General features: G+C 42.8%; 1 protein-coding gene across 2 annotated transcripts in view; it reads right to left on the bottom strand.

Annotated features, from left to right (window-relative positions):
- The window catches only part of PCSK2 (proprotein convertase subtilisin/kexin type 2), a 333,492-nt gene that overhangs the window by 173,656 nt on the left and 134,345 nt on the right, over positions 1-25,491 (bottom strand). For both annotated transcript variants that reach the window (XM_030196350.1, XM_030196351.1), the window contains one exon: positions 8,531-8,644. In XM_030196350.1, coding sequence (XP_030052210.1) covers positions 8,531-8,644 — 114 coding nt within the window. The remainder of the gene's footprint in view (positions 1-8,530; positions 8,645-25,491) is intronic.

Here is a 25,491-nt window from a genome sequence, read left to right as displayed (position 1 = left end):
AGTGATTTGGACAGTTTAAAGAAAAAACGTCCATCAACCATTTTGTGCCACATTTTGGATCTTTTTGTTGCATAGAGGGGCATAATCGAACGGGGCCAGCCATCTCTAAGGGCAGCCATCTGTAAAGCAGCGTACCCGACCGTATTATCGAAACAAGATGGTCGGCCATCTTTCGTTTCGATAATACGGTCAGGGCCGGCCAAATCTCAACATTTGGGCCGCCCTTAGAGATGGCCGACATTGGTTTTCGCCGATAATAGAAACTAATGGTGGTCATCTCAAACCCAGCCAAATCCAAGTCATTTGACCGTGGGAGGAGCCAGCATTTGTAGTGCACTGGTCCCCCTCACATGCCAGGACACCAACCGGCCACCCTAGGAGGCACTGCAGTGGACATCACAAATTTCTCCCAGCTGCATAGCTCCCTTTCCTTGGGTGCTGAGCCCCCCAAATCCCCCCCCCCAAAAAAAACTCACTATCCACAACTGTACACCACTACCATAGCCCTTAGGGATGAAGGGGGGTACCTACATGTGGGTACAGTGGGGGGAGGGGGGTTGGAGGGCTCAGTAGTCTGGGTGGTGTATATGGTGTAATAAATGCAGAAAGCTATGAAGGAACACCTGTATGTAAGGCCTTAAATGCCAATGTTATGATCTTGAATTTAATACAAAAAGAAATAGACAACCAGTAGAACTGAATGAACAAAGGAGTTATATGGGCAAGAATTCTAAAAGCATTATTTTGAATACATTGAATATGACGAAGAAGGGTCTGGGAAATATTATTATTATTATTAGCATTTGTATAGCGCTACCAGACGCACGCAGCGCTGAACACCTGATACAAAGAGACAGTCCCTGCCCAAAAGAGCTTACAATCTAAATAATTCAGACAGACAAGATAGTTACAGGTGAGGGAAGTAATGGGTGAGAAGGGAGGAAGGGACAAGGGGAGGGCAATTGTGGCTAGGAGCCAAAAGCAGTAGTGAAAAGGTGGGTTTTCAGCATAGATTTGAAAACAGGTAGAGATGGAGCTAGACGTATAGGTCTAGGAAGTCTATCCCAGGCATAAGGTGCCGCGAGAGAAAAGGAGCGAAGCCTGGAGTTAGCAGTGAAGGAGGATGACAAGAGAGATTTGTCCAGTGAGCGGAGTTCACGGGGAGGAATGTAGGGAGAGATGAGAGCGGAGAGGTAATGGGGGGCTGCAGAGTGGATGCATTTAAAGGTCAGTACGAGAAGTTTAAATACCTGAATAAATACTGCTACAATAATCATTACAATACAATAATCATTGCAGAAGCTAGTGTGTCCCTACTGTGCTGTAGATTGGCTCAGACAGAGAAGGGAGGTGGGGAATTAGCAGCTGCAGCCAGCAGACAGCTTACCCTGGCCTCTTGCTTTAAATCAGCGCCCTAGTGCTTGTCCTGTTCTCAGCAGAAACTGTCCCTGCTGATGAATCAGTTCCTGCTCTTCTCTGCCAGCCTTGATTTTAGGAAGTCTCCCCAAGCATCTTATATCAGGTTCTTATGTAAGCCATTGATGTGTGTTAGTAATCATTGCTCTGTGTTAACTGCCAAGCTGCTTTCCCTAAATTGCTGGGAATGCCCTCAACAGTTAATGAAACCCTTAACTTTCGTTATTAAAGCTGCTCAATGCAAAACCTTATCACAATTTAGAAAGTAAGTCCCAAATGTTTTTCACAAAACAATAACTACACCCGTGGTTTTGCTTTCAGATTTCTGGTCTCTACAGCTACATGTACTGCTTATTCTTTTTTTTTTTTTTTTTTTTTTTTTTGAGTTTGCTAGACATCTAATACCAGAAAAAAATATATTTATATCTCTCTGCCCTACAGTTTATTGTGAGCTGCTAAATTTCTTGGCTCTGTAACTGTCAATTTTCTGCTAAATGCTTCCTTTGACATTCATAGATAAGAGATTTGGAGGGGCATTTTTGATAGTGTGTCTAAGTCAGACTTTGGACATTTTGCACTAAACGTACCAAATCCGAAAAAGAAATATACCCATTTTTATTAAAGGTCTTGTCATTTTCCGCCCCCCCCCCCCCCCCCCCCCCCGAAAATACTGTTTCAAACAAGGTTTCATGTTTTATGTGTTTCTTTTTGTGGCCATTTTTGAAAAAAAAAAAAAATGCACAAAATCAAGCCATTGGGTTATGTGAGTGTCCAGCATTTTTAGCAGACTGGTCCCCCAGACATCCCAGGAGAGCAATGGGGCTCACTAGGGGGCACTGCTGTGGGCTTCATATAAATGCTCCCAGGAGCACATCTCACCTTTCTTGTCTGCTGAGCACTCCAAACCCACCCAAAACCTACTACTCCCACTTGTACAGCACTACAATAGCCCTTATGTGTGAAGAGGGCATCTATATGTGGGTACAGTGGGTTTCTGGTGAGTTTGGAGTGTTATGGTATAAGCCAATCATCAGAATTAAATGTGTAGCATGATGTTGTGTTGGATCAGATACATATATATATATATATTTGTGCAGCTTTTAGCAGAACTGGCTTTCATTCCAAAAGCCCTCTTCCCTCTCCCTTTGGGGAATATTTACAAGACAAAGGTACTGCTGCAGTGGCAGGGACCTCACCTTGCCTTTTCTCATTCCTTAAACAAAAGACTTAAGACTGCTTTAAAGTTTTAAATTGACTCTATTCCTCTGATCAACACAACAAAGATTGGACCTAACCAGAGGATGCAAGGAGACAGACAGGTGGGAAAGGTGTGAAGAGCCCATTGAAGATAAAGACTTCAGAGGGGAAACCATAAACAGGATACCTGCCCCTCCCATCAGCTTTCAGACATGTGCAGAAAGGAAGGACTTATAATGTGGTCATGTGAACAGACTACATTAACCATAATGCCTTGCAAAATATCCAAGACATGCACACACCATGCTTCTCTGCTAACATTATAAAAGGCCTGGAAACAGCCCAGCTCGCTCTCTTGGAACCTGCCTCCTCTTGGGACCTGCTGCTCTCTTTGGGGTCTGCTGACGCCTTGCCCCTCAACATGTGCTCATCAATCAGCTGGACCACAGCATGCTTGTAACAAGGACTTGTAAGTTAACCTACCTGCTACTTTGTTCTATTTTATGCACAGATTACATGTAAAGATCTCTTAAAACCTACCTCTCGTGTGCAATTGTATATTAAATCAATCTTTTTGAAGCTAAAAATATGGTCTCTTTGTGTTCTGAGTATATGGTATCTTTTATATATACTTAATCTATTTAATTTATTGCAATTATCACCTTTGGTGATTGGTGGAGAAATTAATGTCCTAAAACTTATAAATACAGCACCTGCTCTTAAATTATAAACAGTGGCGAGTTGCTCTAGAGCTATTTTCCCCAAAATAAATAATTTCTTGTAACAGGAGGACTCACAGTTTCCACCACATCTGTAACAGGTAGAGGGAGGTATGCGTCTGCGTCCATCTGTCAACAGTGCACTGCACCTACCACTACACTACTCCGGGGACCTGCATGCTGCTCTAATGGACCTGACTATAACATCTGAGGCTGTCATAATGGCTGGTGAGTACTATTTTATTCACATTTTGGGGGGTGTAAGGGGATCAGTGTTGACTAAGGGAGTAAGGGGGTCATCCCTATAAACCTCCAATGGTCATCTGGAGGGGCATAATTGAACAGGGGCGCACATCTATAAGGGCGGCCATCTCTAAAGACGGCACTGTAAAGAGGCGTCCCTGACCATATTATCGAAACAAGATGGGCAGCCATCTTTCCTTTCGATAATATGGTCGGGGCCGGCCAAATCTCAACATTTGGGTCTACCCCAGAGATGGCCGCCCTTAGAGATGGCTGGCCTCGGTTTTCACCGATAATGGAAACCGAGGCTGGCCATCTCAAAACCGGGCAAATCCAAGCCATTTGGTCATGGGAGGAGCCAGCATTTGTAGTGCACTGGTCCCCTTCATATGCCAGGACACCAACCGGGCACCCTAGGGGACACTACAGTGGACTTCATTAATTGCTCCCAGGTACATAGCTCCCTTCCCTTGGGTGCTGAGCCCCCCAAATCCCCTCCAAAACCCACTCCCCACAACTGTACACCACTACCGTAGCCCTTATGGGTGAATGGGGGCACCTACATGTGGGTACAGTGGGTTTCGGGTGGGTCTTGGAGGGCTCACATTTACCACCACAGGTGTAACAGGTGGGGGGGGGGGGCTGGGTCCGCCTGCCTGAAGTGCACTGCAGTACCCACATTTGAGGCTAGCAACAAATATTTAAAAAGTTGGTTTTTGGGTGGGAGGGGGTTGGTGACCACTGGGGGAGTATGGGGAGATGATCCCCCGATTCACTCCAGTGGTCATCTGGTCAGATCAGGCACCGTTTTGAGGCTTGGTCCTGAAAATAAATGGACCAAGTAAAGTCGGCCAAATGCTCATCAGGACGGCCATATCTTAACCATGCCCCTGTCCCGCCTTCGGTACACTGCCAACACGCCCCCTTAAACTCTGGCTGGCCCTGCGACGGAAAGCAGTTGAGGGCAGCCAAAATAGGCTTTCGATTATACCGACTTGGCCACCATTAGGAGAAGGGCGCCCATCTCCCGATTTGTGTTGGAAGATGGCCGCCCTTCTCCTTCGAAAATAAGCAGGCTAGTCATTTAGGGCACCTTTTTGTGTCTTATTCATTAGAAAAGCAGGTCTAGACTAAAACTTTGTTTTGATTTTGTTTCATTATGTCTGTAAAACACCCAAGTGTTAGGAATGCCCAAATCTCGTCCTTAATACACCCCCTCATGATTTGGATGAACTGCAGATGAACAGCATAAATAAATGTCTAAAAAATGGGTTTTAAAAATAGCGATTTGGACATTTTTGTGAGAAAATCATCCATATTTTTGGGCATTTTTCTCTTTCAAATATGAGTCCCATGGGTTCTCCATCATAAAATATATGAGAAGAGACCTGAATATGCATACCCCAGAGGAGAGGAGCGAGACGGGAGATTACAATACAGGCATTTAAATAGTATAAAGAGCAGGGTAAGCTACACAGAGGCACAAGTTCAACCCTGGACATCTTTCTGGGCAAAATGAATGAACCATGTTGATCTCTACTTGCCATCATTTACTATCAGCATGCAGCACTTAGCATCCAGGCACTTGCACTGAATATCCAGGGCTAATTGCTACTATGGAAGCTTATGCAGATCCCAACTGATATTCAGCTGGGACCCATGGAAGATACGTATGCATGTCTCATCTGAATATCATTTGGGAGCTGCATACGCATTTCTGGCCAGATCCCCTTCTGATGCTCTATCCCATCCCTAGGAACAGCACACCCTCCCCTCTTCTGATCCCTGTCCCACTCCTGGAACTGTATAACCTCCCTGCCCCAATCCCCCTCTCATCCCCAAAGGAAATTCAAGTGGGCATCACTCCTGCCTGTATGCCAAGCTAGACCACCAGGAATCATCAAAATAGGTCTGGGAGGGCCTACGGGGTTGAGGATCAAGAGGGCTTGGCTTGCCTTGAAATTACTTTGGGGGTGGGAGAGGATTAGGATTTAGGGGATTTTGTAGTTCCTGGGAGGGGTGGGGGTGGGAGGGAGCATCAGAAAGGGGGAAGCCAGAATTCTTCTGCCACTATCTAGAGGTTAACTGGGCAATGGCCAAATTTCAAGGGAGTGGAGTGGAGGAGTGGCCTAGTGGTTAGAGCACTGGTCTTGCAATCCAGAGGTGGTTGGTGCAAATCCCACTGTGGCTACTTGTGATCCAAAGTCCAAATAAATCAAGAGGGTGTCAGAGGCATAGCAGGCATGGACATCCTTTTCACAGAAACATTGAGGCATGGATGTCCTTCTCACAAACATCCACATTTTGGACATCCTCAACTGCCATAGTGAAGGACGTCTTCAACTGCTGTCGCAGGGACAGAGGCATATCAAAGGACATTCTCAACTGCCATTGCAGGGACAGAGGCATAGAAATATCCAGTGTACCTGAATGTAACTCACCTTGAGCTACTACTGAAAAAGGTGTGAGCAAAGTCTAAATAAATAAATAAATAGCGAAGGACGTCCTCAACTGCCATCACGGAGGCATAGCAAAGGGCATCCTTCACCCATACTCTAAAAAAAAAAAGACAAAAGTTTTTAAAGTTGTTTTTTTTTGGGGGTGGGAGGTGGTTAGTGACCACTGCATGCCTTTTTCTATTCAGTTAGTGCATCAGTTAGTCCACTGCAGTGCCCCCTAGGGTGTCCGGTTGGTGTCCTGGCATGTCAGAGGGGACCAGTGCACTAAGAATGCTGGCTCCTCCCATGACCAAATGACTTGGATTTGGTCGTTTTTGAGATGGGCGTCCTCGGTTTCCATTATCGCCAAAAACTGGGGACGACTATCTCTAAGGTCGACCTAAATGTTGAGATTTGGGCGTCCCCGACTGTATTATCAAAACGAAAGATGGACGCCCATCTTGTTTCAATAATACAGGTTTCCCCGCCCCTTCATCGAGACATCCTTAGAGATGGGTGCCCTTAGAGAAATGGTCGTCCCCGTTCGATTATGCCCCTCATCTGCCAAATCAAAATTTAAGCTTTTTACTCTGATATTTAAATAATGTATGGTGATACTCCATAATATCTAACAGATTGGGTTACTTTTTTTTCATACACAAGCTAGAAATAGAACCCAAAATCTAATTTTATTGTGTTTTCCTTCTGTTAAAGGGGTTATCAAACGAAGGGTGTTTAATTTCACTCTCTATTATCAAGCAGCTTCCATTTGGAATATGCTACCTCTACAGCTCTGGGTTTTTACAAATTATTTTATCTTCAGAAAGGCTCAAGGCATTTCTATTTACAGAATCAATTTCAAGTGACTGCTAGTTATGTGCTTTTGGTTGTTACATATCACTTTCTTTGATTTATTTGGTCTTACCTTTGTAATCCGCAATGAACCATTCATATTATTTGTGAAATAAAAGCAACACGTAGCATAGCATGGAACATAAATTTAGAAAGGGCATTAGCACCATGTTTTCATTGGTGTAAATCGACATGCCTAAATTTACACACAACCCCTTTTCTTAAGCAGTATTCTATAAACTCTGCCTAACTTTAGGTACAACTTATAGAATGGTGCTTAAGCATTTTTTCAACACTTAGTTTTTTAGGTGCAATTTATAGAATTCACCCCATAGTGGCTAACTGGCTAACCTCATGCAATATAGCCAGCTATCTTTAAAAGGAAAATCAGACTGCATAAATAGCAGTCCAATCTTTGCCCTCTATTAACTTAAATGGCCAGTGCTAAATATTCACATAGCTGGTCAAGTTAGAGTCAGCCAAAAAGAACCAGAAAAAAAAAATCACCCAGATATTCAATGCCAGACACTGGAAATGTCCCGGCATTGAATATCTGGAGTTAGCACCGCTGATAGCAGCTAACCGTACTGCCTGCCTCTGGCTGAATATTGGGGAGTGTAAGAGGTGTAGTTGGGTTTTTGTGACAAACTTTACAGCAAAATTCTTTGTACTATTCTTATACCAGGATACAGCATATAGAAAATCATGATTACATCTGCTTCGTACATCATATTTATGGTTTGCTACAAATTCATAGCAAGATTTTATTTTCAAGTTTTTGGCAATTACTCAAGTGTTTGGAGTAAGTCACTGAGGGGCAGATGATCAAAAGCAAACGCGGGTGCAAGAGGTCAATAGCGCCCCACTAGCACCCACGTTTGCTTTCGCATGATGGTCAGAGCTGGCCAGTGTGTGAAATAATGCACTCACCAGCTCTGATTGCTAATTGCAATGCAAATGAGAGTATTCCACATTCCTTCCTAATGATCAGTGGGCAGTGTGCCAAACAAGAGCGCTGTTCCCGCTTCAAACCCTATACCAACTTGGAGCTGGTGTTAGGGTTTCCCAGCAAGGGAGAAATGGAGAAGGTTTGACAGGTCTGGGATTCTCCCTCTCCCCCCACACAACCTCTAGCCCGCCCTCACCCCCAAAACACAAAACCCCTGGTGGTCCAGTGGGACAACTAGCTTCTCCCACCCCACCCCCATATTGAACATATTGGACCGCCAGGGCATTTTTGTTCAATGTGGAAAGAGGGGGGGAGCTAGTGGTCCCACTAGGCCACCAAGGTTTTTTGTGTTTTTGGGGTGAGGGGGCCTGAAGGTCCACTGGACCTCCAGGCCTCGTACTGGTGGGGGGGGGGGGGGGCTTAGGTTTCACAGGTCCAGGAGAAACTCCTGGACCTGTCAAACCTCTTCTGCTGTTTGACACGTGTGGATTGTGCCAGAGCGCATGCACAGACACAATCCTCCCGCTCCTCACCTCTATGATCAGAACTAATAACATGCCTATGTTTGCATGCTATCAGTTCTGATCATAGGGGCGTTATAGCACTATTTTTAGAGCACTGATGGGAACAGCGTGGGGCTTCTGATCATCGGCTACTAACAGAGGTCCATCAGAAACAGATGGTCCATCAGAAACTTTACAACTTGAGTTTCTTACCAAATACCATTGTTTTGTAAATAAGGGGTCATCCATGTTGATATGAATCTCATTGATGTTTCTGTAGCCTCGTTTTTGTCTGTCAAAACCTTCTTGCTGCACAACTTTCTTTACCTGCAATGATAAAATGTGTAACTATTTTTAAACATGGTTCTATATAAAATTCATTAAACAGCCTTTTCTTTCTATACCATTTCTAATTAATGGAAAAAGTTGATATCAATAAGATAAGCCTGCACAACTGTGAGAAAAAAGTGGGGTATAAATGTGCAAAATAAATAAATAAGTATCTGAAAGACAAAACATAGTTAAAATGTGTAAACATGTTCATGTCTATTACAGTGATGTATCTGAGGTCACGTGACGTTATGGTGGAGAGAAGACGTGTGTGAGCTTTTCTCCGTGGCCTGACTGCTCTAAATAGAATCATTAATAGTTTTGAAACCCGGAACGGAATGTTCCCTGAAACAGCAATCGGCGGGGAATGAGATAATACAAGTTGGCAACTTTAAATTAACAGGATGGCAGCGAAATCAGCACAAAAAGACAAACTCCGAGGAAAGATACCGGAATATAAAATGGCGGCCGCTTCTCCCGAGGCGGGGACGTCGGTGTCATCCGCCTGGGTAAGCGAGATTACGGCGGAGATGACAGTGGTGATGGAGGATTTATTAGAACGTCGCCTTGCCCCGCTTGATAAAAAATTAGATAATAAACTTGAACAGCTAAGTTTGAAACTGGAAGAGCTGACCAAAGAGTGTGGAGCCTACCAGTCAAGAACCAGCGAAGTGGAGGAAAGGATGACGGTAATAGAAGGCCAACAAGCGGATTTAAATACCAAGTGCAAGGAAATGGAAGCTAAGTTGGAAGACTTAGAAAACCGCTCCAGGCGGAACAATATTCGCTTGGTAGGATTACCCGAAGCTATCGGAGGCCGCTCATTAGAGCGAGTGCTGGAGCAATGGCTTGCAAAAACAGTTGACTTCCCCGCTGAATTGGGTCCTTTACGTATAGAGAGAGCCCACAGACTAGGAGTGCGGCATGAGGAGAGAAATAAACCAAGAGTGGTGATATGCAGGGTATTAAATTTTGCACATAAACAATTGATACTACAAGCAGCGCGATCTGATAAAGCCCTGACCTTTGAGGAATCAAAGATACTGTGTTTTCAGGATTATTCGGCCGCCATAGTAGCCAAAAGGCGCGCTTTTTCGGCAGTGTGCTCCCAGTTGTTTAACATGAAGATCCGATTCACACTCCAATATCCGGCCACGCTGAAAATTATATATAAAGGTACTACAAGATCATTTGTATCCGACAAAGAAGCAAGAAATTATGTGGAACAATTGGCAAAATCTGATGGCAGAGCAACGAGAGATGGCGGGCAAACCTGAGAGATCACAAGCTACACATCAAAGGGATTATAAAGCAAAAGGGCACAATAAACAAGGATATGAAGCCGAGTTTTAAGTTGGAAATCTTTTTGAAATGCAGTGTAGCATTTGTTGAATATTCCAATTACAGTTGAAAGTTAACTGTTAGATTCTATAGTGTTAATGTGTTTAAGCCAGTAATTTGTGCCATTCCCTTTAACAACGGCACAGCAGGAAGACATGGAGGATATCCTTGCAGACCCAGGAGCACGTCGTGAGACCTTTGGATTGGAAAGGGCCTCAATTGGGGGTCTTATTTTTTGTGGCTATATCTGGCAGTTACATGCGGACATTAAGCCCAGTGGATATACTCGTTGTTTTGAACCCTCAAAGGGAGAGAGGTGAATAATCGGCAAGTATTGAACTAAACGCTGGAGCTATGTTAGAGATCTGCTGTAAGAAAGCTTTACTAAATTAAGAAACCATTACCCTGGTACAGAAGAGGGAAAGGAGCTTTCATAGAAGCAGTAGTTCTGGGGACAACAGATAAAGTTAAGCGGAAATGTTAAATGGAATGTAGCAACATGTATAAATCTGTTGATCGCTGTATTACAATCAGAAAGAATAAGCTAACCCTGTTAGAGTAATGATGGGAGAGGGGGAAAAAATGGCTGTTATAAATATGAGATGTATATTGATTTGAATACAGGGAATAGAGGTATCATTTATCAAAGGATTAAAAGAAAGGGGGGGGAAAGGGAACATGGAGTTAGGGACTGGGAATGCCAGAGAGTAGTGAGGTAAACGTTAAGCGTGATGGCTTCCGATAGGGAAGCATGGAAAGAGGGGGATTCTGGGATGGGGAGGGGAGGGGGGGAAGGGGGGAGGGGAAATATAGGGGAAGGTCATAAAGGGAAGAAAGAACAAAGAGACAAGAGTCTTATATGTGATGGGGCTATAAGTGTGGTGGGGAAGAATGGAACAATTTGGTGTAAGATATGGTGGAATGAATGGACTAGAAGATTAGATCCAGTACAACAAAACTGTCATAAGACAGAGGGGAGCTATAGGCTGGGATGGCTCCTCTCGATAACTATCAGTGATTGTCAGAGAGTAAATAATGAGCTAAGAGATGGGAGGGATTAAAGTTGTGACTTGGAATGTAGGGGGCATTCACTCACCTATTAAAAGGTCAAAAATTTTACAATATCTGCAAAGAATGAAGGCAGATGTGGCCCTTTTGCAAGAAACCCATCTATCAGAACTAGAACATGCAAAATTGGCCAAATGGTGGGTAGGAGACTGCATAGCTTCTGCAGCGGTGGGGCGAAAAGGGGGGGTTGCCATTTTATTTAGAAAAGGGACTGCCTCACAGATTCACCAGGTGAATAAAGATCCGGAAGGGCGCTTTGTTTTTTGTAATGTTACTATTGCAAGGAGACAATTTAGGCTGGGAAACATTTATGCTCCAAACACACTGGATATGAAATTCTATCAGAAATTGACTATGATTCTTAGTGAGAACAACTCACTTCCTGTGATTCTAGGTGGAGATTTTAATACGGCCTGGGACCCACAATATGACAGATCACACCCTTCACCGGCAGGAGGTCATAATAGAGCAAGGGGGCTACCAGACATGTGTGATACTTTAGGCCTCATAGATGTATGGCGCACACTGCACCCAGGGGAAAGGGAATACACCCATCAGTCAAGAGCACATAATACCCACTCTAGGATTGATTACTTATTAGTCTCGAAAACATTATTTTCTCATATCAAAGAAGCGGTCATAGGTCCTTGTGTAATCTCTGACCATGCAGCAGTATGGTTGACTTGGCAAATAGAAAATTCAGATCAGGATACAAGGGGGTGGTCGTTTCCCAGTTATCTTTATGGAAATGAAAAATTCAGAGAGTTCATCGGTAAAAAATGGGAAGAGTATAAGTTATTTAATGAGGGGACAGTGCAAAGTGCCTCGATCTACTGGGAAGCGGCAAAAGCGGTGTTGAGAGGGCATGTAATTAGCTTTGCTAGCCATTATAAAAAATCCCAAGATAGGGAGATATTGCGATTAGAGAAAAGATTGGCTAAAATGAGACAACAATTTGGGAGATCCCCAGGGGTTAGAGTGCGGAAAGACATGGAAGCAGACCAAATAGCATTGAACTCATTACTCCATGAACGTGCAGTAAAATCTCAAATATATTATAAATATCAGCTATATAAACATGGGGATAAGGGGGGCAAACTACTGGCAAGGCTAGTGGCACCGCAGTATACATCCAAGCACATTTTAGGTATCAAGGATGGGGAAGGGAGAGTGGTGCACACTGATAAAAAAATTCAAGAAGTCTTTAGAAATTTTTTTCAGAATCTATATAAAGCAGGAGATTCTCAGGGCCTGCAGGGCGAGATCTACCTGCAAAATGTATTGACTCCCAAGTTGACACAAAGAGAACGTATAAAATTGAATACTCCTATTAGCAATGATGAAGTTCAATGGGCCATTGGTCAAAGTAAGTTGGGGAAGGCCCCTGGTCCTGACGGATTTAAGGCTGAGTTTTATAAGCTACTGGGTGAGAATATCACCCCCGCACTGACTGGGGCATTTAATGAATGGGTGGAGGAAGGGCGTTTGCCTGAGCGTCTAAATATGGCCCAAATTATACTGTTGCCCAAACCCAACCGAGACCCAGTGTTAGCAGCTTCCTATAGGCCTATTTCGTTATTAAATAATGAAGTGAAGTTGTTTGCAAAAATATTAGCTAACCGCTTGAGCAGAGTATTGCCTAGACTGTCCCATGAAGCACAGGTAGGATTTGTTCAAGACCGGTCTGTTACTAGGAACTTACGGAGTATCTTAACGGCCTTGGAGAAGCTTGGACGAGACCCGGAACCCGCCCTTTTAATCAGTTTTGATGCCGAAAAGGCCTTTGACCGGGTGGAGTGGGCTTTTTTGTTCGACATCTTGGACAAGTATGGATTCCAGGGTTGGTTTGTACAAGCGATCAAGGCATTATATTCATCTCCCCGTGCCAGAATAATGGTGAATGGAGGGAGATCTGAAGACTTTGAGATTAATAGAGGGACGAGGCAGGGGTGCCCTTTGTCCCCGTTGCTGTTTGCTCTTTATTTAGACCCCATGATCAGAGACATCCAGGAGTGTCAGACCATTAAGGGAGTGAAGATAGGTCGACAGGAGTTCAAAATTGCAGCATTCGCTGACGATTTACTGGTCATAATAACAAACCCGAAATCATCTTTGAGAGATCTACTAGATCTAATTCATGAATTTGGAGATTATTCAGGCTTCAAATTGAACCTGGATAAATCAGAGGCTATAGCAGTAACATCAGATGTTCGTAGTCTGTGGGCAGAGGGATTCCCTTTGAAATGGGCTGACAAAGCATTTCAATATCTGGGGATTCTCCTGGCAGCCAACACTGCAGAGATATATAAGATAAATATTAATAGACTATTAGAGCAGACAGAAAGGCAGTTAGATGCATGGAATGTAGTGACGATGCCTTTGGGAGGCCGTATTAGTCTTATCCGGATGGTGATACTGCCTAGATGGCTCTATGTATTGCAAATTTTACCATTGCGGCTCTATAAGAAAGATATTAGGCAATTCTATAAAGTGGTAATGAGATTTTGCTGGGCAAAAAAGAAGGCAAAAGTTAAGTTGCAGTTTTTGATGGGTAATTGGAGTCAGGGAGGTTTTGGCCTACCCCATTTAAGATATTACAATATGGCCTGTCTGCTGAGATCACTGAGAGATTGGCTGTTTGGGACTAGTATACATGTGCCGTATGAGTTGGAGAAGGCCTTTTTTAAGCCCTTTGATTTAATAACGTTATTACATACTAGAAAACAGTTGATACCAAAAGCCTTTGGACATAGTACTTTATTATTGCCTCTATGGAACGCATGGCAATTTCTAGGGAGAAGCTTAGGGGGAGACCCGAAGACTTCAGAATTAATCACGATTAAAGGGAATCCAGAATTTCTACCGGGACTTGAAAATTCGGTCTTCCAACAATGGGCAAACAGAGGATATTGTAATCTAAATAACATCTTAGATGATTCAGGGGAAATCAAATCTCTAGACCAATTAATTTTACGGGCCGAGCAGAGATGGGGGGATGCATTTGCATATAATCAGATTCGACACTATGTTCAGTCCTTGGATAAAGCGAACCTTGAAACCAAATTGGGAGAAAAAGTTCAGGCTTTTTACGATGAGATCTCGCCTGACGCTCCATCTATTTCAGGAATATATAGAAAAATATGGGTAGTGATTCCGAACAGTGGACGGGAGCAGCTCCGGCAACGATGGGAAGCAGATCTAAAAGTAGATTTAACCAATTGGGATATTGACAGACAAATTGGGAGGATCCCTAAGCTAATTACAGGAGCCAGATATAGGGAGTGCGCTTTTAGGACATTACATAGGGCATACTTTACACAAACACAATTGTTCCGATCTGGAAGGATTCACTCACCAGTATGTTCGAAGTGTGGACAATATGAGAATACATTTTATCATGCCTTTTGGGAATGTGTTAAAATACAGAGATTTTGGAAAGGGGTAGTGAAGTTCTTATCTGAAATACTATCAACACGGATAACAGGCACCCCATGTCAGTTAATATTAGATTGTTTAGGGTCATTTGGGGATTTGACCACGGATAAGATATTTCTGTGCCGTAAACTGAGTTTAGTAGCCAGGAAATGCATATTACAAGTCTGGGTGTCAGAGAATCCTCCAGAATATTGGCACTGGCGTAACCAAGCACATCAATTGATGGCATGGGAAGCGCGGGAAGCGAGAGGATCTTGCAAACGTAAGAAGCGCTTCCTTAATATTTGGGGACCACTCTTGGGGACTCTAACTCAGAAAGGTAGAAGCCATATCCTTAATACGTTGTAAGATTGTTGGAATATCACACATGAATCAAAAGATCTTCTGGCAGTTTACATCCACATACACATAAATTACACTGATGACTTCCTACGATAGGTAAGATAGGATAGAATAGAAGGATGGGAAGGGGGGAGGAGAAGGGAGGGGGGTGGGGGGGGCAAGAATATTCAATGATAATAGACAACATCAAACCAAATAACTGAGGGTATAGATGGGAGAATTTGATTAAGGTGGGTCACATAGGTATGGGGAGATACATGTTTAGAAGAGCTCCAAATTCAAAGATTGACATATATTATTAAGTTGATAGCATGGGGCTATTTCTGATTCTGATGTATGATGAGACTCTATCTAAGAAACAGTTGGAGAAAGGTCCAGCTGGAAATTTATACAACTTATTGTGCAAAGATGGAAATTATGTGATCACCATAGGATCTGCTGTTGGGGTACAACTGATGGAATGGGAGGAGAGAGGGGGAGTAACATAAAAGGTTAAAATCCTAACGATGGAATGTACCTGGGGAGTTCTATTGCAGAGAACCAAGTGCGTTAGAATATTTTGGCTGATTTATGGTGCAGCTCTATTATTGATGTTATCATTGATGAAAACTGTTAGAAAAGATGCGGGGAGGAGAGGGGGGGCGGGGGAGGAGAAAATGGGGGGGGGGGGGGGGGAAAAAGCAACTGACGATGTTGAGTATGTTGTTGGAATGTTGATTTGTATATTGATACATGTTGTATGATTATTCCAAGCTGAATTGTATCATGCATATCGTCAATAAAAGAGTTTAAAAATACAGTGATGTATCTTGCATACACACTCCCTGTCAGTCAGTTTATCTGCATTTTCTCTCCTGTCCTCTGCGATGGAGGGAGAATGCCGATAAACTATCTGACATCTCTCACTTCCCTGGGCCTTCCCCCCCCCCCCCCCCCCCCCCCACACACACACACCTTCAAATCACCTCTACTCCAGTTTTTGCCTGGGCAGCGGCACTCATAGGCTGCCTGCACCTGCACTGGGACTTTCTCTTAATCTGAACTATCCCACCCCTTCTGATGCAACTTCCTGTTTTGTGAAAGGAGGGATGGTTCAGAGTGAGAGAAAGTGCCACTGGCACTATCCGAGCAAGACTGGAGTGGAACTGATTTGAAGGTATGGATGGGGGAGGGAGACACACTCCTTGTGAAAAAATTCTGGATATGTTGCTGAGCTATACTGATAACTCTGGGAAACCAGACCTCAGTGAAAGTATTTCCTTACCAAGAGACTGTAGTGCATGCAGTGGTTCTGCAGAAGCAAGCCATAGAGGGCATTTTTATGTTAAACAACTAGTTTTGCATTTGATTTCTCCTTCCCCTGTGAACTGAACAGGTCTCCCTTTCCGGACACCTTTAACACATGTTGATTTCACTCACCCTAACCTCTGTGTGGTGTCATTTTATCCGGGCCCTGAGCCTGGTATCATAGGAAGGCATATGCTACCACTGTGATACAAGGCTGATTTTGTTTTACTTACTAGGGAGCCTGTAAAAATGTTTTGTTTTGTTTCTTTTTCCAAATCATGTCTGGTCAGTTTGGGTTTCAGCTGGTTGACCAAATCCATTAACAATCCAGAGATACTGCTACTACTACTACTACTACTACTACTACTACTATTTAGCATTTCTATAGCAAATATTCAGCCAGTGATGGTCAGCAATTTATTTTAATGGCAGGTTTATGCCCGGATATTCAATGCCAGAGCATGTTTATGAACATAAGAACATAAGTGTTGCCATACTGGGACAGACTGAAGGTCCATCACGCCCAGCATCCTGTTCCCAACAGTAGCCAATCCAGGTTACAAGTGCCTAGCAAAATTCCAGAACAGTACAATACATTTTATGCTGCTTATCCTAGAAATACAAAACCCCAAAAAAGTAGATTTTCAGGCAAAAGCACCTATAAAATTTCACATAGAATGTTCAGGGCAAGTCTCATATAGTCACTGGGGTTAATATCTTATCACCCGTAAGGTGTGCCCCTCTTTGGTAACAAATTTAATCATAGACTGCCCCCAACCTTCCTAATTAGTTGAGTCCCACTTAATGAGGATTTATTCGGTCTTCTTATTTTTTATTTTTCTATTTGTTTTTTCAATTTTGATTTTCTATTGTTTTGCTATTTAGTGAGTTAATCTCCTTTGTTGCTGTGGCTCATCGTGCCATTGCAATAGCATGTCCTGTGGGAAAGGAGCTCTTGCAAATAACATTATACTCATAGCTTACAGCCTTTCAGCTTTCTCCTCTGTCTCCTACCATGGAATGAAAAGCATGGTGGCGGCATCCTATTTATATATAGTATCGGAAGCGCCATACTTGTGATGACACTTCCGGCTCCTGCAGACAATCACATGAAACACCCCCATTGTATATATGTATTCAGCCCCTTAGGTTCCACAGTATCCAGGTGATAGATCCAATGTGTTTCTTTCTGCATTCATTTTCTATTTCTATCACCGCCTCTGGGAATCGGGGTGACGTGGTCGATCACCATACAGCGGAGATTGTCTGCCACATGGTTATTTGTCAAGCAGTGTTGCACAAGCGGTGCTCCTACATTCTGTGCTGCAATTCGTGATAGGTGCTCTATCATCCTAGCGTTCAAGGATTTACTTGATTTGCCTATGTACACTTTGTTACATGGGCAAATGATGTAATGTACAGTAAATGATGTACGACACATTGTGTGATGTCTCAAGTGGTATGTTCGACCATTGTGGTGAAAGGTAGCTTACATTATTTGTAACATAGAAAATGACGGCAGATAAAGACCTGCACAGTCCATCCAGTCTGCCCAACAAGATAAACTCATTTTACATGGTATGTATATACCCGAGTTTGATTTGCCCTTGCTATTCTCAGGGCACAGACTGTAGAAGTCTTCCCAGCACTCTTCTTTTACTAAGTTCTGAAACTAATGTTGAAGCCCCTTAAAATTTACACTCAAGCCCATCCATATCTATTCAGTCACAATCAGGGCGTAGACCGCAGAAGTCTGCCCAGCACCGGTTTCGCTTCCCAATTACCAGCATCCCCACCCAATCTCCGCTAAGATTCCGTGGATCCATTCCTTCTAAACAGGATTCCTTTGTGTTTATCCCACGCATGTTTGAATTCCATTACCGTTTTCATCTCCACCACCTTCTGCGGAAGGGCATTCCATGTATCCACCACCCAGTGAAAAAATACTTTGACATTACTCCTGTGTCTGCCCCCCAATGAAACCTGCCATAGTGGTATTAACTCTTTTACAACACCAGACATTTGTTTTCATTGTTATGAAATCAATAGTGTGTTTAATGAGACACAGTCATTGTGTTTAGCTGTTTTGGCTCTGTATGGTTTTCAGTCTCTGATCTCAATGCGAGATATTCGCCTTTACAAGATTATTCTGAAAAATTTATTTGTAATAAAAGAAAAGGAATGTCTGTTGTTTAACAGCTGAGGAAAACATTTCAGAAAAGTACTGGCACGTTGATAGTTCAGTCTTTGCTTTTTTGTTCTATTTGAAAACATTTGAAATTCATTTTTATCAAGAAGGCTAAACATGAGAGGGAGTGCAGGGGTTCGTAAGTCAATGTCATAGGGTGAGCGGCAAAGAGAGAAAAACATGAGCCCTAAATATAGCCCAAGTGCTTCTTAACCTACCAAAATAACATAATGCAACCAGCTATGTCCACCCACACTTCTCTACATCATTCTTCATTTTCTTTAGCTGTTTTTCTTTTTCTTCTATAGTCTGGTTTGTGATGTTAAATTAACAAAGGAAATCTACAAAGCAGATACATTTTGATATGGGTAGAATAGGATTAGTATGCACTGCTAATATGTTTGCTAGCAAAGAGGAGGGGCTATTTCTTGGGTTGATGGCAATTCTAAGAGTTCGGTTTCTGGTTTCAGTTCAGAAAATTTTATGCATCTAAAGAATGTGCACTAAATCAGTGTTACATACATAAACAGCACCATTTTAGAGAAGTCACGGACATGGGGATATAACATTTAGCAAAAACATGCAGAGCCTCTGACATATTTTACAATATCAGGGTACACGAGTAGGTTCCATCTAAAATTGACATGCCTCTGCTCCCAGTAAGAAACGTTTAGGTGAGGTAGGAAATATGTAGGCTAAGGTACAAGCAACATACAGAGAAAGGAGATATTTTAGTAACCTACATGTGTAAACAGTAGATGCAATGTGCAACCAGAGCATAAACATGTGTGGGCTGCCTCCTACATGTGAAGGTTGCAACACAGAAGCCTAGTGGTGGCACGTAAACGTGAACACCTGCAATTCTACCAACCTTCATGTGTATCCCCTGATTCCTTTCTGGTATCAAACACCCCTACCTCCCACAGACAACCCCTACTGGCATCAGCATACCTCCCTTTTACCAGAACCCCAGATTAACATCACCCTCCCCCCTGATTAACATGCTGCTCCCTGAACCAGAAACCCCCAAGTAGCAGAGGTCCTCCCTTAGGAAGAATCCCTCCACTGATTAGTATCGCACCCCATGGGGGTTCCCACCTAATATCAGCAATCACACTCTGGAGCTATAACCCCCCTCCGCTCCACCCCCCTGAACCATGACTGCAGTGCTACCCCAATCCCCCCTCTCAGGCTGACTTGGAACACCCAGCCACATTCGAGGCTTACCCAGGGAGCTGTCTAAGTGGCCTGGTGTAGGGAGATGGAAATGGCCCCTCTTCACACCCAATCCGTCTGGCTCTAGTAGTGGAAATGGTACCCAAAAGCCATAGCAGTAGGCTTGTCCTACAAATTTGAGTCATACACCAGGACAGTGTATTAGATCCAGTTTTATCTGGAATGATAAAAATATCTATGGACAGGATTGATCTGTTTTTAGTTCCTTTAATAAATGATTTGATGAAGCAGGCTTGTTTATCTAGTGAGTTAAAGTTGTCAGTGGTTAAACCTCTCTTGAAAGGGCAAAATGAAGAAAGGGATAAATTAAAATCTTATAAGCTGGTCACTCAACTTCCTTTTTTGAGTAGATGTATTGAGAAATGTGCCAGTATATGGTAGGTCTATTGGGAATTTGTGAAAGAGTCAAAGCTTATAAATTCACTTTAATCTGGTTGTCACAAAAGCCATTGCACTGAAACTATTTTAGTTTCATTAGTCAATGCTATTAAATTGAATAGGGATAAAGGTAAGGAATAAGGATACCCTTCTGATATTATTGGATCTTATAGCAGCTTTTGACATAATAAATCTTTTGTTGTTGATTTAAAGACTCAAGTCATTGGAATCTACTCAACCCATCTTCAAGGGCCCCTCTTAAGTCTATCTGTTTGATATAGTTTTTGACTCCTGTCATACTTCACTGACTGCTGGTTCAATTGAGGCCACGTAATGGTGTCTCTCCCCGCTCACTTTCTTGTTTTCTATTACTGCTTATGCTCTGTTTTATGTTTCGTCCTTTCTTCTTGCTTTCCTGTTCCCATTGTAATTCCTTTCTACTTTCAGCCATTAGGTGCCGGGCAAAATGGTAGAGACTATTATAAAGAACAAAATTACAGAGCATATACATAAGCAAGGATTAATGTGATGAAGTGAAGGGAAATCTTGCCTCACCAATCTACTACATTTCTTTGAAGGGGTGAACAAACGTGGATAAAGGTGAGCCGATCGCTATTCAAAAGGCATTTGGCAAAGTACCTTATGAAAGACACTCGAGGAAATTGAAGAGTCATGGGATAGGAGGTAATGTCCTATTGTGGATTAAAAACTAGTTAAAAGACAGAGAGTAGGGTTAAATGGTCAGTATGCTCAATGGAGAAGGGTAGATAGTGCAGTTCCCCAGGGATCTGTGCTGGGATCGTTGCTTTTTAACATATTTATAAATGATCTAGAGATGAGAATAACTAGTGAGGTAATTAAATTTGCTGATGACACAAACTTATTCAAAGTTGTTAAATCGCAAGAGTATTGTGAAAAATTACAAGAGGACCTTACGAGACTGGGCATCCAAATGGCAGATGACATTTAATGTGAACAAGTGATGTATGTGGTCAACATTTTACAGGACCAGGACACTGTACCAGTGACTTCTCAGTGAGAATCCTGAAAGGTAACTTTAAAACCATACAAGAACGTAAGACCTTTGAAGTCAGAATGATTGAATATTTTAACACCCAACAGAAAGGACTTAAGGATCTGGGGTTCCTAGCCCATTATAAACCCTAAAGCTGTATGTCTCTGTTGATCACCCCACCCCTCACCTATCCACACCCATCCTGTTAGAATATCAATGATATGCTTTGATGTCCCCATGCATACCTCCTACCCACCCCCATCCTCCCACCCTGTCAGACTGTCATAGTAATGCTTGAATGTTTTCACTTATATACACTGTCAGCTAGCACATTTGCTTATTTCCGATCTGACGAAGAAGGGCAACCTTGGAAAGCTAATCAATAAATGTATTAAGTTATGTCCAATAAAAAAGGTATCATCTTATTTTCTTTTCCATGTTTTATTTTGTTTGATTTCTATTGATAACCTTAAGAGTGGACTAACACGGCTACCACACTCCTCTACTGTGGGAAAGAGGAATCCAGACTATAGCTATGTAATGCAAGGCTCCACATTAGGAGTCACCAGGAAAATGAAAAGGATTTAGGTGTCTAAGAGGGGCATAATCGAACGGCGCCGGCCAAATAGGTCACCGGCGATCTATTTTTGCGGCGGCTCAACAGCTGGCCAGAACCGTATTTTCGAAAAAGATGGACGGCCATCTTTTTTTTTTTCGATAATACGGTTTAGGCCGGCCAAAAGCCAGAGTTCGTCGGGTTTAAGATCACCGGTTTTGTTTTTCAGCGATAATGGATAATGGAAAAAAATGCCGGCCATCTCAAACCCAGCGAAATCCAAGGCATTTGGTCATGGGAGGAGCCAGCATTTGTAGTGCACTGGTCCCCCTGACATGCCGGGACACCAACCGGGCACCCTAGGGGGTACTTCTAAAAATTAAAAAAATATATACAAATAGCTCCCAGGTCCATAGCTCCCTTACCTTAGGTGCTGAGCCCCCCCAATCCCCCCAAAACCCACTCCCCACAACTCTACACCATTACCATAGCCCTTATGGGCGAAGGGGGGCACCTACATGTGGGTACAGTGGGTTTTTTTTTGGGGGGGGGTTGTAGGGCTCAACACTTAGCCTCACAAGTGTAACAGGTAGGGGGGGGGGTGGACCTGGGTCCGCCTGCCTGAAGTGCACTGCACCCATTAAAAACTGCTCCAGGGACCTGCATACTGCTGTCAGGGAGCTGGGTATGACATTTGAGGCTGGCATAGAGGCTAGCAAAAAAGTGTTTTATTTTTATTTTTTTAGTGTGGGAGGGGGTTGGTGACCACTGGGGGTGTATGGGGAGGTCACCCCCCATTCCTTCCAGTGGTCATCTGGTCAATTGGGGCACCTTTTTGAGGCTTGGTCGTGAAAATTAAAGGACCAAATAAACCCGGCGAACTACTGCTTAATGCCGCTTTTTTTTTCCATTATCTGCAAAAGCCGTCCATCTGGTAGCCACGCCCATGCCCGCCCATGTCCCGCCTTCGCTTCATCGCCAACACGCCCCCTTGCACTTTTGCCGGCGCAGCCACGGGAAAGCAGCGATGGTGTCAAAAATGCAGCTTTCGATTATACCGATTCTGCCGCTGGCAAGACTTCCAGTGGATGGTGTTTAATACACAGACATTATTTGCATATTTAAGTAACGATTTTATGAATTAGCATGCATGCTAATAGCATTGAGAAGCTATGGACTTTATTTTACTCTCTCTATATATATTTAGTGCATTACTGCCCTTCGTAGGGGTATCAGAGCGGTATACAAACAAATTAAAAACAAGCTGGAAAAAAGCTACAAATTGCAGACAGGAAAGAGCAAAGAAGAAAAAAAATGTAACATGCATTTAATATTTTTAACAATGCACATGCTAAAACTAGTTGTTTAGTATATAGAACCCAGTTTACAAGATTTACAGCAGATTACAATAGAGCTGCAGTGCTTGCAATTACTTGTCAATCTATTAATAAAGGTACAGTGTACGAGAGGTCATGAAAAAATATTTTTTAAAGAAAAGAATTACCACTCAACTCTGAAATCCTCATTTTATCTACTTAAATGAATGGCAATTTGTGTCAGGAAATTTAACTGAGTGAATTTTGAGCAAGAGAAATGGTAAATAGGTCACAGACCAGACTTTTGCAGTCTCTGACTTGCTCAACTTTTAAACAGCTGCTTAGACTATAGCCAGAGAATATTATTTTTGACTGCATAATTTATTATGCACATCTACCCTCTAATTCTATAAAAGTCGCCAAAAATTGCACACGCAAATGTGGGTGTATGCCCAATTTGCATGCACATGCCAATGATTGACTTTTTAATAAGCAATTATTGGCACTAATCAGATTTAATTGCAACTTATGCATGTAAATTTAGGTACAGGATCCACACTTACATTTTATGCACAAGTAAAGAAAAAAGGAGTGTGGAAATGGGAGGGTCATGGATGGAACAGGGATGTTCCTAGCACTTACATGTGTTGTTATAGAATAAGGGGAGATACGCACCCAATTTAGGCATGCAAATTTGCACCACATTTCAGTTGCTGCAAATGGCTGTGGCTAAAGTTAGACGTGATTCCCAGGCATAAGCACTATTCTGTAAAACCACACCTAACTTAAGTGTGGCTTATAGAATAGTGCTTTTTTTCAGTGCTATATAAAGAATTCACCCCATAAGATTTAATTCTATAAGAGGATGCCACCTTTTAGGTGCCCCAGTGCTGCAAAGTGAAGGCCTATTCATAATATATGACCCAACACGGCCGTGTTTTGGTCCGAAGGCCTGCCTCAGGGGTCTTGGTGGATCTCTGATGTTGTTATTTATTACTTAACAACAGAAGAATCCTAAAGCAAGGGAATTTCTGCAAAATCCTTGGTTATCCTCTGTCTTGCGAGTACGCTGAATGAGTGAAAAGCCATGTAGACGGCTACTGTGAACGAAGCAATTATTGCTTGTCGGGTCGTATTTTAAGAAAAATCCCAATAAAGACTTCATTGTTATCCTCTTTGGATTCACCTCACTTTTTTCTTTGTACGTCTCACTTTTGTGAGGTTTGTTCCTCTTTTTTTGTTTTTGTTTTGGCCTATTCATAATGGCATATGTACATAGCATAAGTACATAAGTATTGCCATACTGGGAAAGACCAAAGGTCCATCAAGCCCAGCATCCTGTTTCCAACAGTGGCCAATCCAGGTCACAAATACCTGGCAAGATCCCAAAAAAGTACAAAACATTCTATACTGCTAATCCCAGAAATAGTGGATTCTCCCCAAGTTCATTTAATAATGGTCTATGGACTTTTTATTTTAGGAAGTCATCCCAACCTTTTTAAAACTCTGCTAAGCTAACTGCCTTTACCACATTCTCTGGCAATGAATTCAAGAGTTTAATTACATGTTGAGTGAAGAAATATTTTTTCTGATTTGGTTTAAATTTACTACTGGATTTATCTAGAGTCACCTGAAGCTGTAGTGGGGATTGAACCCAGTTTGCCAAGATCAAAGTCCACTGCACTAACCTCTAGGCTATTCCTCCACTCCCAAGGAAAAATGTACAACACAAGTTTTCAGCACCAAGCTCCAATAAAACCTGTGAGGAATCCAGCCATGAATAATATTTTCTGAAACCTGAAAAAGTGCAGTGACATTGAGGTGTCAGGCCATTTAATCACTGATTAGTTAATCAGTTGACAATTAATCACCAACATTCCAGGATTTACGCCATGTTTTCATTGGTATAAATAGATGCACATAGTTTTAGGCGCTGAGATATCAGCAAAGTGTATTTTATAATCAGCACCTAAATCTAGGCACTGATTATAGAATAGCTTAGTCAGCACTGATTTCAGTACTAATGTTTTAGGCGCCATATATAGAATCTCCCCCTGAATATGTAACTTTCTGGACTATCCCAAAATCCATCCCAATTTGTGGATGTATCATACAGGCCGCTTTGGAAATGAAATGAGCAAAGTTATACGTAGTTCCACTGTGAAATTAAAAGAAAAGTGTTATGCAGACAGTGTCACTGCTGACTATATAAATGCTTTTAAATATTGACCATGTGGAGGGGCATAATCGAACGCAAATGCCTATCTCCATGGGCGTTTATCTCCGAAAATGGGTCCGTGAAGGGGCGGGCCAAACCGTATTTTCGAAAAAATGGACGTTTTTGAGCTGGGCGTTTGTTTTTTTTAGCGATAATGGAAACTAAAAATGCCCAGCTCAAAAACGTCCTAATCCGAGCCATTTGGTCGTGGGAGGGGCCAGGATTGGTAGTACACTGGCCCCCCTGATATGCCAGGACACCAACTGGGCACCCTAGGTCAGTGCGGTGGACTTCAGAAAAAGCTCCCACATGGATAGCTCCCTTACCACGGGTGCTGAGCTCCCAACCCCCCTCCCCCAAAACCCACTACCCACAAATGTACAACACTATCATAGCTCTTAGGGGTGAAGGGGGCACCTACATGTGGGTACAGTGGGTTTTGGAGGCCTCCCATTTACCAGCAC

The sequence above is a fragment of the Microcaecilia unicolor genome, chromosome 3 (assembly GCF_901765095.1).
Source record: "Microcaecilia unicolor chromosome 3, aMicUni1.1, whole genome shotgun sequence".
In the NCBI taxonomy this organism is placed as follows: Eukaryota; Metazoa; Chordata; class Amphibia; order Gymnophiona; family Siphonopidae; genus Microcaecilia; species Microcaecilia unicolor.
The sequence above is the reverse complement of the archived record's forward strand: the minus strand, read 5'-3'. Positions and strand labels throughout refer to the sequence as shown.